Below are 18,912 nucleotides of genomic sequence, written 5' to 3'. Positions count from 1 at the left end.
TCCATAGAAAAGGACAACAAAGTTTTCAAATGGGAACTCTTGATTAAAAAAGGAAATTAGAGACCCTGGCTAGAAAGAACTTTCTATGCCAGATACAGCTCTAGTGACATTTTTCACTCAAGAAAGAGAAAATAATGTGTACGTGTATAGATCATGTGTGTGCGTGTGTATATATACACACATACATATACTTGAGCACACAATCTCATACTACATCTTATTCCATTTTACTTCCATATATAACCTGTGTATTTGTATTTTTATATGGAAAGTTAAATGAATATCCAATAAGTGATACAGTAAAACTATGACTGCAACCAATTAAAACATAAATGTGCAGGGAATCAACAAAATGATGAATGTAGCAGTGTTAGAAGGGTGATTTCCCTTTCCCTTACATTTCTACACGGCTTTATTATTCTAAAAAGGAGGATTAAAGTAATTTAATTCTCACGGTCTCAGTAAGGACCCAGTTGGGTGTAGCGAAAATAAAAACATCCAAATTAGACCAAGAGACCAATCCCTAAAAGAATGATATATAAAATTTAGCAGAGATATTAATAATAGAATATGTGACTGAGATTTTGTCATTTCACTCGCTTTGAGAGGAAGCCAGCAGAAGTAAGAACTGTGAGGTTCAATTTCTGCCATTCAGAGAAGGGTTTGCCTACTATGAAGGCAGATAAATGTTACTATTCCTACATCCTAATAAAGCCAGCACGGACTAACTTGTAAAAGATCCATTCATCCTTCAAAAACAGGATGAGTAAATGTGGTGGCCATAGAGAGAAACAGGAACTATAACTTCTTTTCCTACCAAAATGAATTAGTGTACCTATTGTTTTAAAAAATATGAACACAGATATCTGTACCTTCTACAAACAAGGAAACAAAACTCTAACTTGAAAAATCCAGACATAAAAGATAAACTGAGGGGTAACTCTCTGACTTACAAGGAGACGAGAGTTCCTTAAATTGGCAATATTGCAAGCATACAAAATATGATCAGATTTAAATTCACTTTCTCAGGAATACATCTAGCAGCCAAAGGAGGAAAAAAGTCACTAAGAGCCAAAGCAAAACTTGGCAAACACACACGTAGCATCCTGTCTCCCACTGCAGTCTACTGGTAAAGAGCGGTCTCAACACCATTTCCCCTCTTTGAGATTCTAGTATTTCTATGAGAGTCTGTATTTCTCTTCGTTCCTCCCTTCTGATGTCTGATGTCAACCACAGCACTGCCTTACTGGCTCTCCCTCTTCTACTAACCTCTACTGACTTAAAAACTGTGAAGCTGAGAAGAGGCTCTAAGAGGACGAAACAGTCCGCAAACACTGCTTACCTGAAGTTTCGAGCCACACTGAAATCGCCGAAGCATTTTAGTTCCCTACTCTAGATTTTATCCCCCAGACTTCCTATTTCTTGGTGTTCACCTTGTCATGATAGGACATCTCAGTGTTAGTTACCTTTTAACCACATTTCCCTCTTTCCAAAGCTACTTTCCCCCTATTCGTTATCATCCTGCAGCAACCGGGTCACATCACATCGCCCCTTCTTTGTGTCAGGTGGCCAGAGAGCAGCAGCCCCTCTCCCAGCACCAACAAACACAGAAACTAAGCGCCTCCCCAGCAGCACTGCGGGCTCCAGTCAGGCCCCTCATGACGAGTGAACTCACCCTCATCCTGAGCTTCAAATTGAAGGGAAAAGATTTTGGGTTGGGAGGTTTGTTTCTAGTCAGGGACATGGCACAAAGGGCATTCAAGCAGAAGTTAAACAAACACTACCTGGATCTTGGTCTTGCTTTGAGACTGTTGGAATCCTTAGGAGTGGCTGAAACAAAGATTAGTTGTTGTTTGCTTGGGTTTCATGTCTGCAGTTAAACAGGTTTTAAGCAGCACCTGGGCTAGTACAGAACACTTCAACAGGTAAACATGAGGTACAGGTATCCGTGTGGAAAACTTGACCGCTTCCACATTTTCGTGATTCCATAATTTTATTTCTAAAGCTAAAGGCACAATTAAGAAGAAAGAAAAACCAACATATTTTTCCTTTCATCAGAGCATTAGCCACGAAGTCATTCTCAAATCGAAGTTGATTAATGAACAAATTCCAGCCTAAAAGACAACTCTCTCAAGAGGTTATCTATTTATACAATGATGGGCTCAGACTTGAGGGTTTCTTGGTCTATCATGATAGCCTAGTAATAATAGATTTTGAACCAATCTCCCCTGAAGGCTAGGAAGAAATCTACTGGGCTACATATTTTAAGATTTTCTTAAAATACACCACCAGGACCGCATGACCACAAGAAATCAAAGTCCCACAGTTAAGTCGAAATGATCTATGCAGCTTTTCCTATAAGAAAATATTCTTGTGTCCCAAATCGTACAGAGAATATTATGGAGTGAAATCATTAAAATATTTTGTCAACCATATAACTTTTCCTTCTCCAATTTAAATCATGAACTAGCTTGCTCACTACCAACACACACGGAGCCGACTTTCCCATCATAAGTTGTTGGGAGTAATGAGAAATACTTACAAAAACATTAATCCTCTTTTTACGTTTTCAATCCTCTGCGGAAGACAACTTTAGAAACCACTAGCTGTGCTAAGGTTTTGCAAACATTGCAAATTTTTCATCATAAAATGTCATAAAAATTCAAAGAAAAAGTGCTACTAACTAGGAGCAAGGAGAATATAGTTTGTATACTGTTTGCACAAATTTTTCCGGAAAGAAAATGTCCCACTGCGTGATGCCATCCTCTTCTACATTACTCCAAAGATAAAACCCCTCCTTGGTATGAAGCATGCTGGATTTCTGACGGTCATTGAACTCCTTGGGTTAGATAAGCGGGGCAGAATGCGGAGCGGAGATGCTAACAAGGCCCAAAGCAAACTAGCAACACACGTCCCCTTAGCTTCAGTCAGCTATAGAAGACGTGCTTTTCTCCCAACTGAAGCGCTCTGGCTTCTTGGAGTGAGGACACAGGCACCTTTTAACTGCAAACCACTGAAAGGCTGCCGGAGCCCCGAGAAGCACGGGAGGCCCAAGCAGTGTGAGCCTGCCTCACCCGGTCTCGTGCGCCCGCACGAAGATGGACAACCACCTCCCCTCCTCCAGCCCCCCGGCGGCAAAAGATGGCGGCCCAAGAGAGCCTCTCCTCCAGCCCAGCAGGCTACCTGGGGGCTGGGCGGACGGTGCGAGGGCCACTCACCACGGGGCTGAGAGCCACCCTCCAAGCGGGCCGCCCACGGCTGGCTCCGGCCCGCTTCTCTCAGGCCCCACTGCTTCCCAGAAATATGTGGGCAGAAGTCTCAGCCATTTTAAAAGACTGTTCCCCAAACCAGACCGCGGTGACCATTACTTCCTTTGTCCACTGCCACTATCTTTGTCTTTGTGCCGGGGGGAGGGATGGGTGTGGAAGGAGGGGGGAGCCCTGCTGGTGAGAGATAGACAGGCAGGCAGATGGGGTGATGGGTGTGGCTGAGCCGTGGAGCCCAGGCCAGGAGTCCTGAGGTCCAGGGGCTACTCCTGGCCACGACCCTCTGTGGCTGTGACCTCCGTGAACCTCAGTCTCCTCAGCTACAGAATGAAGATAGTAAAAATGAGGCCCCCTTCTCACTCAGAGAGATAAGGAAGTGAAGGCGCTTTAAAAACTAAATGTATTCTAGAATTGCAACATATTACTGTTGTAGGGTGTTCCTAATTTTTCAAGCTTAGAAATCTGGTTATGAAATTTAGTTCCTTCTAGGACAGCACAGGAGGTGCAGGTGGCCGCAGGGAATGGAAGGAGAGACCAAGGGGTGGCAGCCGGCAACTGGGCAGCTGTGAGAATCACCAACGGCAGGCTGAAGACTACAGTGTGAGGGCGAGCAGGCCCAACGCCCTCGGCAGGACCTGGAGACACACAGAAGAAGATGGCCATGGTGCAGTATGGCCTTTTGAATTAGGCTAGAATGTGCCGTTAGCTAAGAAATCCATCAGATTCCACTAATATGTACATGTTCAGCACTTAAAAGGGTAAGGGTCTATGAGAAAAATATGTAACAAGGAATACCGCACTCCCTGATGACACAGTCCCATCCCATCTGTAAGCCACCACATTTTCTTCACCACCATTACTATTATCATGGCTATCACCACCCACTGTGGAAGGAAGAGCAAAAGCGGGAAATGAGATCCCAGGCAGGGCTGGTAAGCTTCCACAGGTCCAAGATCAGAAAAGGCTGGAGAACACGATTTTAGTTAAGTCTTCCATCAGCCTCCAAGCCCCTGAAAGTCAGACTCAGCATTTGGAGCATGTGAATATCCACAAAAATGGCAAGGGCAGGTTGGGTCAGAATCCAGGCAGAAGCCCACAGGCAGATCACAGCTTCTCACTGAGCTGGGCAGAGGGAAGAAGAATGAGAACTTCCTAGAACACTCCAGGCATGTCATCTTTCCAGGAAACAGAAACAGGATAGGAGGGCAAGCCTAAAGTTTAATTCTCCAGAAGGCGGCAACTCAACTGAGGTGAACTGCCCACATGGCATGGACAGCCTTCCAGAATTAGAAACTACCACCTTGAAACTCTCGTGTCTCCCGCTAGGAATCCAAGCATTCCCCGGAAAAGAGGGTATTAAATACGTTTTCAGATGAGGGATTCCCTCATATCCACTCCAGAAAGGGCAGCAAAGGGAAGAACGAATCAGAAACCACATAGCATGCTCCCAGGCAGAATGTGAAACAAATTCAGATATACTTCACATACTGTGGCACGCACACCCTGATAGGTTCTGTCTGGTGACGCCATGCCCTACTCAATGAAGGAATGTTGAAAATGACATATAAAGCTCATGCCCCAGAGAATACGTAATGCTCATGGAAAAAATAGGAAGAGTTATTAGCCTAAAAAGCTGTTGGAGAAGCACAATTTAGCTCTCCAAATTTAAATAATTTTTACTGATACCATAACATGAAGTTTACAAAAACTAGAATGTATCCACTTCATTTCCAGAAATTAGAGTTGTAAAGTACCTACCTCAGGCATCTGTCCTACGCAAATAGAGCATTTCTGCCTATGATGAAGGAACCTGAATCAGTTCCAAAAGCCAAAACTAGGTTTGAGAATTCCTACCACTTTTGGAGTCATAGTTGATCTACGATCTTAATTTTCTATTTCTTAACGTCACTTTCTAGAAGTAGTGATTCCCAAAATAGGCTGAACATTAGAACCCCTGGGGGGGAGGGGCTGCCTAAAAATACAGATTCTTAGGCCTCATCACTGCAATCAATCATATATTCTCGTTCACATTCATTCTCCCTCCCTCAGTCCCTCTCTCTCCCTCTACCCCTCTCTCTTTTAAACCTTAAATGAACTTAGTGTTTGGGAAATACTGTACTGTAGCATAAGCCTCGATGTATATTGATTCCTTTGTTCCAACTTTAAAAAAATAAAGCCTGGATGATAGCTAGTTAACCAAAACAAACATGATTTACTTATTAAATATTAAGAGAGAGAACAATAAAAGAGAAAGCAGCAACTTCTTTCATGTGCTCATAATCAGAGCTCCAAATAGTAATGCCATCCCTAGCCAGTTTGTTCTCAGCTAGGTTCATCTTGGTTCAGTGATGGCTCTGTCAAGAAAGCTGAGGCCACAGGCCCAACCATCTCCATGGTTCCCAGACACAGTTCTGACTCTCCAAGAACCTGGGCAAACACGACTTTTATTTCTCTCCTTGGAATCCACTCCATGTGTAAGCACATTTACCTGCCTTCCTGGTGGTGAAGCATAATGAAAGCGTTTGAGATTTATGCTTTGGAAATGGAAAGTTTCACCTGTGAGCCTCCCGTTAATCCACCCCATCAGTTTACTCTACACAGAAATCACAATGGCTTGTTGAAATCTTCCCAAATCCAAGTCTTCTCAATTTTATACTTAGTGACAATGAGACCCTCGACTCAAACTGAGAGATCCTTTCAGTGAAACCTGTATTCAGAACTTAAAAAGAAATCACCCTCTTCTCATACCTGAGAAGAGGGGAGGAGTAAAAAAGAAACCAAAAGGTTTCCTTAGAATAAAACACAAGACAAATATTTGGAGAGAAATATATATATATATATATATATATATATATGTATGTATATATATATATATATACATACACACACACACTATCACAGATGTACCAGTTTTCTCACTGAAACTACAGGGTTGTTTTGGTTTGTTTGTTTGTTTAAGAAATAATTACATTAAAAATATATTAAATTGGTTTTCTCCTACCTGAATCCTCGGACATATCTTTTGGTAAGGCTTCATCCGTAGCACTCTTCAAAGCTAGCAGTGTTTCGTTTTGTTTTTAAAGAACAAGAGAGAGAAAAGAAAAGAAAAAAAAAATTTTATGTATCAGGCACATTACATTAAAACAAAGAATCCCTAGTCATCACTTAATGAAAACGGTGTTACAAACGTCTATAAGTCGCTATAGCACTTACTAAAACAATAAAAGTCTCCTAAACTATGGTAACAGGTTCTCCTCCTACAGAGAACAGAGGTATTTTCAATGTTCCAGAGAGAGTGGCTGGGAGGAGTATTACCAGGAAGTAACAAATTTCCCCGTTTCTTTCCTGACATCCAGAGCAAAGACATAAGGATCCCTCTGAGAGTGAGAGCCAGGATTCAGGATTTTTAGAGCTCGCCAGGTTATTCCAACGGGTAGTCAAGGCTAAGACCCACTAGTAAAGACAGTAATCAGAGTACTTGCTGCGACAGACAACATCTAGGTCTGCCTGCCTCTCCTGAGCAAATACTGAAACAGAGAGCATGCAATTACTGTTTCCTAATGGGAAACATATTTTTCATGTTTAACTCCCATACAAAGCTACATCCATGGCAGGTCATGATAACAAAACCTGAAATAGCTTCACTGATTTTTAGTCCCTTCAGATAAGCCTTTCATTCATGGGCAGTGAATCAATATCAGATAATAGAAGGAATACTGGCTTGAGAATTCGAAAATCTTGGTTCGTATCCCTGCTCTTTTTCTTACTGAGCAAATAATTCATACTGCCTGAACTTAAGTTTACTCATCTCTGTATCTTAGGTTATAAAACATACCAGCCTCCATTGCATTTTGTGAGGACTGAATAATAGAGTGCATGAGGAAGGACCTGATAGATTATAAAGCATTATACAGAAGTACGGCAGGAGGTGGGGTGTTCCTCCTGCTCTTCTAGATAAGTCCCAGGCCAACTCAGCCCTGTGCTTGATGCTAGCTGTAACACGGAACACCGTGCTGCACTGCTCTCACCCGTCCAGCAAGATAAGCAAATCGTCACAACCCAACACCCACAAAGTCACAGAGAATAAAGCCCAGGGATAGAAACTCTCTCGAGAAGGTAACTTCCTCAAGGATTAGACCTGTGTACAAATGTGCATGTATATTGATATTCTGGGATCACATCTGCCAACACAAGATGTTATGCTCACAAACCGTTCAGCTTCTAGTCATTTCCTAATTAGTACGACCAGATTCCAAAAAAAGGTGTTGGAGTAGCTTGAGGGTCAGCAGTGAGTACGGGGTCATAACTGAAGGGCTTTGGACACTCAAGGGCTTGTTACCACTTTATGAACTACAGTTTCGTGACAGCAGCTGGAACTACTTAATCCATCCAAATGTGTTCATATACAGAGAACAGTCCTCAGATGCTCTAGAAGTCAGCCATTCCAAGAGAAGTAGATTAAAAATATATATAGGTAAAATGTCCCTAAAGGGAGAAAACTCATTCTTTTCATACCTTGTTTGTCATCACCAGTCACATCTTGGGTAGGGACAGGAAAGTCAGCCACGTCTTTAATAGATAGCTTCTTGGAAAAGAAAAGAAAATTAATAATATGGGTTGGAATGGAAATGAAGTGATGTGCACATCTGATGCAAATGTTGTTAAAAGCTACATATCTTGCCAATATTTCTGTCTCCCATAAACCCTGACATTTAATACTATTTTATTTTTTAGGTTTCTAGTGAGGTATAAGTTAATTTGTATTGAAAAATTTATATACACAGAGGAAAAAAATAATGACTTAGATTGAGGTACCTGTATAGACCACACATTATATCTTAATCTGGTGTGGGACTCAGCCAGAGTTGTGGAGCATTTGCCCACGACTCCAGTCAACAACAAACCTGTGCTCTAGGTACTTTCTCACGAGCAGAGAGAGGTTCTGACAAGTGGCCCCATCACATGGGTATTTGCCAGGATCTCTTATGTAGAGGGTGTTCAACCCTGATTCAAACAGCCTCCTTGTCATGGAATAAGAGAATTTTACTGATGAGCAGAACAAAATTTTCTGCTAACTCACTGAAGGGAGAAGTCCTCACTTACACTAAGAAGATGAATACCCAAATTGATCAAGTATTGATTAGTTTAAAATTCTACGTAAAATCTACTTACTATAATTTCTTGTACACTCTCAATTAACATGGACTCTGTCCTCTGATAAGATTAAAGGATAATACATATTCATAGTTGATATATATATACGTAAACACATTCTAGAAAGATACATAAAAATTGAAGGGTGATTGGGTAGGTGGGGATAGGGATAAGAGGAGAACTTGTCACTATATGCCTTTTGATATTCTTTTTATTTTAAACATATTCAAAAATTCAAATAAAGATAAATTTTAAAACTTAAAGAAGTAGGGTAAATTCCTGGAGTTAGCTGGTGCTCCAAAAGGTTAACTGGTTTACCTCTCAGAATCTGAACAGCCCAAGAGACATAAGCAATACTTCTGTTTTCAAACTGTTTCAAAGAATGGAGTTAGAATACTGCTTGGTGGTAACCTGATCTAGGGCTTAGCCATCCACAGGCAAGTCATTCTTGGCATTACAATGAAGCCTCCAGATGTAATTTAGAACAGAGAATGTATCTCAACGGTGCCCTTCCTTCATTTTCTTGTCCCACCTGGATTGTAAACCAGATCCTTAGCAGAATAAAATAATTTAGGAGTAGAAAATATAGATAAAAAGAAATCCAAAAGAACACTGTTGAAAGAAATTTTTTAAATCTAAATAAAAGGAAAGACACCCCGTGCTCATGGGTCAGAAAACTTAATATTGTTAAGATGGTAATTATTCCCTAAATCCATCTACAGATTTGAAGCAATCCTTCTTGGCTTTTTGCAGAATTTGACCAGCTGGTCGTAAATTTCATATAAAAACGTAAGGGACCCAGAATAGCAAAACTATTCTTGAAACAGAAGAACAACTTACCAAAAAGTTATAGTAATCAAGACACTGTAGTACTCACATAATGACAGACATACAGAGCAATGGAATACAATTGAGAATCCATAAATAAACCCTTAAATTTGTGGTCAACTGATTTTCAGTAAGGGTACAAAACAATTCAGTGGGAGAAAACTGTCTATTCAACAAATGATGTTGGGACAACTCGATATCCATATAAAAATAAAGAGTGAAGTTGGACCTCTTCTTCACGGCATATATAAAAATTAACTCAAAATGGATCACAGACCTAAATGTAAGACCTAAAACTATAAAACCCTTAGAAGAAAACATAGGAATAAACCTTCATGATCTTGTATTAGGCAATGGTTTCTTAGATATTACACCAAAAGCACAAGCAAAAAAAGAAAAAAATTAGATAAATCGAACTTCATCAAAATACAAAACATTTGTGTTACAAAGGATACTATCAAGAAAGGAGGGAAAAAGAAAGAAAAATACTTGCAAATTATACATTTAATAAAAGATTTATATCCAGAATATATAAAGAACACTTACAACTCAATAAACAACCCAGTTTATAAATGGACAAGGGATAGGAATAGATATTTCACCAAAGAAGACATACAAATGGCTAATTAGCACACAAAAAGATGCTCAATATCAGTAGTCATTAGGAAATTCAAATCAAAACCACGAGATACCACTTCACTCCCACTAGGGTGGCTAAAATCAAACAGACAGATAATAACCAATGTTAACAAGGATATGGGGAAACTGGAACCCTCATACACTGCTGGTGGAGGAATGTAAAATGGTGCAGCTGCTCTGTAAAGTAGTTTGTTAGTTCCTCAAAAGTTAAACACAAGGTACAATATGATCCAATTATTCCACTCCTCAATATACACTCAAGAGAATTGAAAACATGTGTGCACACAAAAACTTGTACATGGACATTCATAGCAGCATTTTTTCTAACAGCCCAAAAGGGGAAACAACCCAAATGTCCATCAGCTGAAGAATGGACAAACAAAAAAATGTGTTAGTATCCATACAACGGAATACTATTCAGCAATAAAAAGGAATGAAGCACTGATACATGCTACAATGTGAATGAACTTTAAAACATTACACAGTGATCTCATCACAAGAAAAAAATGTTTTTCCTAATTCTTTAATGGCGTATTTATGTGAGATGGTGGATGCTCACTAAACTTAACACAGTAATCATTTCAAGATGTATGTCAGTCAAATCATTTTGCTGTATATACACCTTAAACTTAGCCAGTGCTATATGTCAACTCTATCTCAATAAAACTGGAAGATCAAAAGCAAACATTATACTAAGTGAAAGAAGCCTGTCACAAAAGACCACATATTTTATGTTTCTATTTATATGAAATGTCCAGAATAGGCAAATTCAGAGACAGAAAATAGCTTAGTGATTACTAGAGGCTGGGGGAAGCGGGGAACAGTAGATGACTGCTAATGGGTACAGGCTTTCTTTTTGGAGTGATGAAGATGTTCTAAAATTCGACTAGAGTGATGGTTGCACAACTGTCAATATACAAAAAAACCACTGTATACTTTATACAAATTGTATACTTTAGATGAATATAGTATATGAATTATATCTCAATAAGCCTGTTTACAAAAGAAAGAAATCCAGTAATCTAAGAAGCATTGCTAAAGACAAGTGTCCGTGAAATTATAATCTTTAACTCTTGATGGAAATAAGTACATGGTACAGCTCTGCTGTCTTTAGAAAAAGTTGTACTGCTGAGCAAACTTCTCAAGACCTGACTCAGCTACAGCTCCATTCACAACAAACACCTTTATGGAGTCATCCTTCACAGGGCTGGTACCAAGATCTATCTAAACTCCAAGCATGGGGAATTCCCTGGCGGTCCAGTGGTTAGGACTCCACGCTTTCACTGCTGAGGGCCCAGGTTCAATCACTGGTTGGGGAACTAAGATCCCACAAGCTGCGTGGCGTGGCCAAAAAAAACAATAGTAAAATAAAATAAACTCCAAGCATGCATTCCTGTGTTTAAAATATCTCCATTTCCAGACTTCACAGCCACCTGTATATTTGCTCCTTTCCTTTTAGAGAGATGATAAGTGAGTACATGAAGAACAGCAACATGAGTCAGTAATTAATTTCTCCCAAAAAAACAGCATTATTTATCTCTGTTGGAAAAGCAAAGACCATCTGATACCATGGCAAGTTGGAACAAAACGTTTAACTAGAAAAAATGCGAATTATGACTTTTTTAGTAAATCACCTAACAACAACATAATTTTACACAAGCAGGAGTACCCATAGCAAAAAAATTTAAAACTTTAAAAATAAAACAAAAAAACAAAACAAAACAAACAAAAAATAAAACAGGGCAACTGCATAAGACAGTTGTAGAGGTGTCTGTCCCGGCCTGACAAACTTCTCCATACACTGTCAGCAACCCCAGAGTACACTGAGGGCCGGGAAAAGTGACTGACAATCATACTTGCTTCACCATCATACACATTCTACAGAAAAAGAAACTGAAAAAGCCAAAACTCTTTGAATGCACATCTATCACTCTACCTGAAATCACTTTATCTCCTTCCCAAGAGTAGAAATCTGCTGAGGAAAGGAACACGGAGGCTACAACTCAAAGAAAGAGCAGTAGAGAGGCCCAGAGAGACGTTATCAGAGGGGGCGCAGCAGAAGCAGGCTTGATTCGCTCAGAGGGGAGCAGAGGATGGCATCCACAACATGCACTACAGGCACGAGAGCCTTGTGGGAAAGAATAAATAATCACACACAATCACAAGAAATTTTTTAAATGGCCCTGTATCCTGCCTTTGACTTCTATCATCTTGCAACGTCGGAGCACTGTAATAGGAGCCTATGAACAAACCTCCATTTATGAAACATTTCCAGACTTTTTTCAGGGTGGGAACAGCCGATATCATAAGTTGTCATCACAGCAATCATAATGGTGGTGATGGTGACGAAAGTGCTGATATTAACAATAACCATAAGGACCCCTAAAGCACACAGTTAAGTCCCTGCATCAGTGGCCCAACGTTATAGGAATTCTTCGGGTTTCTCTTGAGGATCATCCAAATCAGGCAGCTTTCAATGTGATCTGGGGCCCTCATATACAGTTCTCAAACCTCCTCTCAAAACTGTTCTGATTCATTACACCTTGTTAATACTCAGCTGCTAAAAATACAGCTTTACAATGTTTACTTCAAAATTAAAGCTCGGTTAAAGTAAATAACCTGGCTTACATTTTTCTGGCTTAGTTTGGCTATACCTAAATTTCACCTCTAAAAGGTCAAGAGGCTACTTTGCTTTTTTCACCAAATCTAGTCTTAGGGAGAAGAGAAAAAAAGATAATTATAGATATATCTGGTGTCTAGATTTGAAATGCTGAGCTTCAAAGTAAGTACTAAGTATTAAGAGAAATCGTTATGAAAGCAAATTTTCCAGAGTTTGTAAAAGAACAATCAGCTAATGGATTTAATAGTACACACATCCTTATTTATTAACATATGAAGATCTTTTACCTCCATCCGATTCAAGTCACGGGGTTGTTGGTTTGCTGGCACTGGCTCAGAATAAGAATCAAATAACGCACACTCCCACTTGGGCTTAGGAAAGGCTAAGAAGAAACAAAAAGAATGCATAAGAATATGTACTACAGTCATGGTGGTCATAGCTTTTCTGTGCTTGGTAAATAGAACAACAAAAGCAGCCAGCTCCTATATACTAGAGATGGCACTAATCACGCTGAGGTAGTATTTCAAGTTCTTTACGTATACAAGCTAGTACTTCTACCATGCCCACTTTACATGCAATAAAACTAAGGAGCAGCGAAGGTAAGCACCTTAGTCAAGGTCAGAGAGCCAGTAAATGAAGAGCAGGGACTTGAACTGCCAGCACTCCTGCTGGAGGGTCCATGCTGTCAGCATTTCATGTTGTAACATAGAAGTCATTTTCCACCTTAACCATCACTATCACAATACTTCAGTTTTAACTAAGCTACTAGCAGCATTTTAAAATGGCAGTAACTATGTTGATAGCTTGAATACCATAAACATTAATTGAGGAAATACTTCATTTTAGCTATTACTATTGGAAGTAAATAGACAAGATCTTACAATGATATGTGCCGAAGAAAACTTTATGAAATACTCATTTCTTTTGGTTAGCAGGAATAACAAAAATAAGAGCACAAGTTCTTCCTGATTTATAACAATGAAATAAGAATCACATTATGGGTTTCTTCCAACATAGTACAGTGACAGCAGCTGTTAGCTGGGTAGCTGAGTGGATCAGCATAAGAAAAACCATGCTACCTGGTACGCTAACACTGAACACTCACACTATTTCTTAGAAACAGATTCTGTTTCACCACTTTTGTCACAAAGTAAGTAAAAAAGAAATGTCTCAACAACTAGGAAAATTGTCAATATTCCAAAGAGGAAAAGCAGACTGGGGTAGACAGTAAACAGAAGCTACAAATCAAATTTGTCAAGACCAGCTATTAAGAAATCAAAATTTTAATGCCATGTTTAAAAACATTTTTTTGAATCAAATGTTAAAAATGGATTGGCAGGGACTTCCCTGGTGGCACAGTGGTTAAGAATCACCTGCCAATGCAGGGGACATGGGTTCGAGCCCTGGTCCAGGAAGATCCCACATGCCGCAGAGCAACTAAGCCCTTGCGCCACAACTAGTGAGCCTGCGCGCTAGAGCCTGCGAGCCACAACTTCTGAGCCGGCGAGCCACAACTACTGAAGCCCGCGTGCCTAGAGCCCGTGCTCCGCAACAAGAGAAGCCACCACAATGAGAAGCCTGTTCGCCGCAACTAGAGAAAGCCCGCTCGCAGCAACAAAGACCCAACACAGCCAAAAATATAATACATAAATTTATTTTAAAAAATTAAAAAGCACAGAGAAGACCCAAAGAGTTCTGGCCATTTTCTTGAACCAAATACAAAAATAAACAAGGGTGATAAACCATTTAAAAGTTAACTACTAAACCCTTAGGGTTTGCCTAAAATACACTATCACTAAGTTTGATGGGGTTTTATGAGGTCTCTCATGATTTTTGTTAGAACTATTTAATTATTATTTAAGATTAATCCCACAAACTCTGGAAATGATGTGCGACTTCTGTTTAATTGAAGGGTATATGATGGATTCTTCTTCAGTTGTTTCTATATAAATGCATGCTCCATAAAAGGCCATTAAGAAATGGGGGGTGGGGGGGCTTCATTCAAAATGAAGGGAGATGCTCTTGACTGAGGCTCTATTTTTTAGACTCCCCTGTACTGCGTAAGCAAGGTAAAAGCAGCCATTTGCAGCAGTAAAGGAATCAAGAGGCTATTTCTCCTTTGTTAATACACTTTTTGCTCAGGGCTTTCAGACCTTTAAAAATTTCATCAGTGACTTTTGAAACAGTCCGTGAAACACCTGAACACCTACAAGGTGACTCCTCAAATAAGGAGTCATGACACCCAGCCTAGGTTCCATAGCCACACCGCATAAGAACAAGGAAACAGCATTCCTCAAGACCCCAAACAAGAAAGAGAGGGAGGAGAGAGAGCGAGACAGAGACAGGGACACAGAGAGAGACACTAAAGAGGAAACAGAGCAGTGTGTAATGCTGAACAACTGCAAACTAGTTCCTGGGGACCCCTGAGGGTCTCCCCCAAGTCTGTAAGGAAGGGGAACACGCCGGAGTTACGGCCCGCTGGAGTCAGAAAGCAGCTGCGATTAGCAAAGTCCAAGCTCTGAAACAAGTAATAGCTTTTGCTCTCTGAACCCTCCCCTTTGTACATTTTCTGAGGGCCTCTGGGCAAGATCCCGGAATGGGTCATGCTTCCCCCAACATGTTCACCGGTCCCTGGCACCAGCCACATACTTAGTCTCTTCCTTTTGGTTGAGCCTCCACCCCGTCACTACCTAACACAGAATGACAGACTTTTTATTAAAGAGTCAGAGACCCGAAGACTGACTTAGATAAGTCATTGGCTACTTTGAATCTAGTGCCGTTATGAGGAGGGGACAAGACAAGATAATCTAAGGCCTTTCCAGATCTAACCATGAAATTTATGATCTGTTCATGACTAATCACATTTTCTTTAGACACTGGTTCCCTCCTGCCAATAATCATCAATGACTAAGCTCTCATGTTTTAGAGGCCCTCTCTAAAAAGTGAGAAAGGCTGTTGAAAGCACCAGCTATTTCTGTACCCTTTCGATGGAGGCTATACTTCTGTGAATAATAGAATTCACCTCAGAAATCAGCCCACTGCCTTTGAAAGGGCAAGAGATACTATTAATTTTTTTCAATCTTCCAAAGAAGTTAATACAAAGGTTGGACTCACCATGACTCTTTCCTATCCAAAGGATTTGGGGGTAACTGTTTTATTAATGAGAAAGACAAAGAGAGCTCTATTCTAACTTTCTGGCGTGCTAGAATGTTCTATATCTTTATCTGATTGCAGTTACATGGGTGGATACACATTAAAAAAATCGAATGTACATTTAAGATCGGAGCCTTTCACACATTTCACTGCATGTAATTTTTAATCTTTTTCATTAGGTACAAGACTCCTAGCCCATTCCATTGCCCAAGGCCACTCGGGGACACCGGGATGGGCCTAAAGATGGCAAGTCAGCATTGGCTCTACAGGAAGATCTTCCTCTTAATCTTTTTATCAGCTGGGGATTCAGTAGTTGCCTGGTCTACAATTTTCATGAAAGGGTTAAGTGACTTTGGTTCAAATCCATCCAGACAGTACTAGAATGGAGATAAAAGATGACTCACATTTGCTAGATCATCCCTATGACTCCCATTATAAGTTGTGAGAGTCTAATATCAGTTAATGAACAGTAACTGCACATACAAAGGACTCCTCAAAGTATCTGGACAACATCTTAAGGAACAAAACTCTCTTCCAAGGTCTGGAAAGAAATGCCTAAGGTTTAGGATTTATGATGAGGCATCACCTGCTTGCAGGTACTCCGGCTGCAGAGTTGGAGGCAGGCCCTCAGGCAGTGGGTAGCCGTTCTTCCGAGCCACAATGAGATGAAACGCAGCACAGAACTCTGGCAGGCTCAGGGCTCCATCGCAGTCAGCATCGCTCAGTTCCCTAAGGATAGCAGATGTTATGAGCGCCTAACACGGGGCTCAGAGGGAAAGTTACTCAGCCTCAAACATGCAAACACGACTCCCAGGCTCTCTGGTGGAGGCCCTGCAGGGTCCCCAAACCCATATAAAATCTCAGGGGGCCACACGGAGGAAGAAAAATCGACACCACTAGCATGAGTGGCACTTTATAAATAAAAATTTAAATTCTTCAGATTCTCCAATAGATCTGTTTTACAACAGAGTACACAAGTAAAAAAACTATGGGAGGAAAAGGAAAACGATGCCCACAATTCACACTTAGTTGACACTCATTCAGTAAATGCGTTGTGTGAAGAGCCCCGGACTTGGTTCTCGAAACAGTCAGAGGAAGGGCTGGCCCTGCCCTTTCACGGTGTCCTGGCCGTTATTCAGTTACCCAAGCTCAGATACAAGCACTTCATTTTTCAGCTTTAAGGAAAAACCTTGAACTTTTCAAATCGCAAATGTTGTATCAAAACTTTGCTTGAGAATTCCCTCCTGGGAAAACACAAGTAAGCTCAGTAAATACTGGTTGAATTATGTTTTCAGATAAAACTAGCAACTAGGGAAGGCTGGAACCAGATGAGATAGAAAGGAAGAAAGGGAGAGGCTTGAAAAGGCTTATCTTTGCTTCAGCCGTTGTTTCCCACTGAAAAGCAGAGACCTATCTGCCAAAGTAACTAAGACCCCATAAGCTCAACCAGTCTCTTAGGTGTACAGAGACGAGTACGCTTGTGTTAGGACAAGCAGAGCGAGAAGGCATATACAATCATAGTAGAAAGGGGGTTACTATTTGAAAGAAAAACCATGGAAGGTAAGCTCCGGAACTTTCCTTTGGACCCTTCACATCCTTGTCCCCCTTGAATACTCAGAAAGCACCAGCTCCCCAAGGTGAGGAGCCAGGGAACTGTTTCAAACACTGGGTGGAGAGAATCCCACAAAGCTTACATGGGTATGTCTCAACAAAAAGATAGAAGCCCTCATGCCGATAATGTTAAGACTGGGAATTCTGCCAAAACAGACTGTATTCTTTACAAAATGATAGTTTCTCTTTTTTCCTAGCTTTAAAGCCTAATAAGGCTTGCCATTTTTTTTTTTTTTTATGCTAGAATATATTGCCGAAAAACCGAAATTCAGCTCAGGATCCCAGATACAGTGGCATTCACAAGTGTCAGTGGAATAGTTTTCCAATATGATGTACAATACATGACAAGCAATTTTAAACTCTATTATAATTTTTTTGCAAATCCTCATGAAAAAAAGTTTTACATAAATATTCCAATACTTTAATTATATAGTTATCACAGCGTGGTCTCCCACCCAGTCTTGAGGAAGAAGAGCCCACACGCAGCCGGGAGTTTACAGAGGTACAGAGCGTTTTCATAAACGCAAACAGAGCCATCTGGACCAACCAGCACAGCCCTTCTGGAGCCGGGGATGGAGCCGGCACAGCAGCAAAGCACCGGGCACGCCACATGTGCAAGTCTGAACCAGGGCCCAGCTGATAAACACCAGCCAAATTTACGAAGCTCAGAGGCAGCGAGAAGAGTCAAATTTAACTTAATTCCAAAATATTTGTGGAACTTCTGTTCACCTGGCCTCATAAAATATTATAAAGAATAGCTTTTCAAGGTTCTCTGGTCACTTACACCACATCAAGTAGAAAAATCTGAAAATAAAACACACAAGATGGAAATTCGCATACGCTCACACAACTGCTTAGACTGAAAAGGCATCTAGGTGAGGATAATAATTAGGAAATTGCTTTTTAAATAAGAGCTAAAACAGTGCGTAGTATGTGCCAGACACTATTCATTGTGCTTTTCATATAACTTACTTAATCTTCACAGCAACAATAATCTAAGTTCTTTTCATTCTCTTAGTCTGTTTTTTAAAAAATTCAAAAGATTAGATTTTTAAAATGCAAAAGTAGGAGCTAAGGGATGGCTATGGATAACAGTATGATACTATGAGGCATTAACTGTACTTACCATATATAGGAGAGTTCTGGAATGGAAAGCTTTGATTTGGTGAAGAAGTTCTTGGCCACAGAACCTGTCAAGAGCCATTGTTTAAATAAATCATGAATTACTTATCTAGAGCAGCTTTTATATTTACATGTAAATGAATCACCATTTTTTTCATTCAGCAATTCCTACCATATAACCACAAATATAACAATTATTCATCAAAGCAACTACGAATTGTGTGGCTAAAAGCAACATACAAACGGCTTTTAAAAGAGTATGTAAATTAGAATAGGGCACAAGAACTAACGACATAATACTTATTATGACGTGAAAATTATATGAATTCCTTCTTCGTATTTCCAAAAATCTGCAAAATTTACTAAAAATTCAAAAGATAACTATCAAAATTATCAAAGTAAAAATCTGTCGAGCACTTTTAATGAACGGATGCAAAAGTAATACACGATCATGGTAGGAAACAGCAAAAAGAAGAAAAACTAACACCATTAATCTCATCATACTAGAGATAAGACAGA

General features: G+C 40.2%; 1 protein-coding gene across 2 annotated transcripts in view; it reads right to left on the bottom strand.

Annotated features, from left to right (window-relative positions):
- Positions 1-18,912, bottom strand: part of REPS2 (RALBP1 associated Eps domain containing 2) — a 224,229-nt gene that overhangs the window by 92,191 nt on the left and 113,126 nt on the right. For both annotated transcript variants that reach the window (XM_068533341.1, XM_068533342.1), the window contains exons 7-12: positions 18,398-18,461; positions 16,247-16,389; positions 12,795-12,889; positions 7,782-7,851; positions 6,268-6,321; positions 1,785-1,830 (exon numbers count right to left, since the gene is read on the bottom strand). In XM_068533341.1, the coding sequence (XP_068389442.1) occupies positions 1,785-1,830; positions 6,268-6,321; positions 7,782-7,851; positions 12,795-12,889; positions 16,247-16,389; positions 18,398-18,461 (472 nt within the window). The remainder of the gene's footprint in view (positions 1-1,784; positions 1,831-6,267; positions 6,322-7,781; positions 7,852-12,794; positions 12,890-16,246; positions 16,390-18,397; positions 18,462-18,912) is intronic.

This window comes from Eschrichtius robustus, chromosome X (assembly GCF_028021215.1).
Source record: "Eschrichtius robustus isolate mEscRob2 chromosome X, mEscRob2.pri, whole genome shotgun sequence".
Taxonomy (NCBI): Eukaryota; Metazoa; Chordata; class Mammalia; order Artiodactyla; family Eschrichtiidae; genus Eschrichtius; species Eschrichtius robustus.
This window is presented reverse-complemented; position numbering and strand designations above follow the sequence as displayed.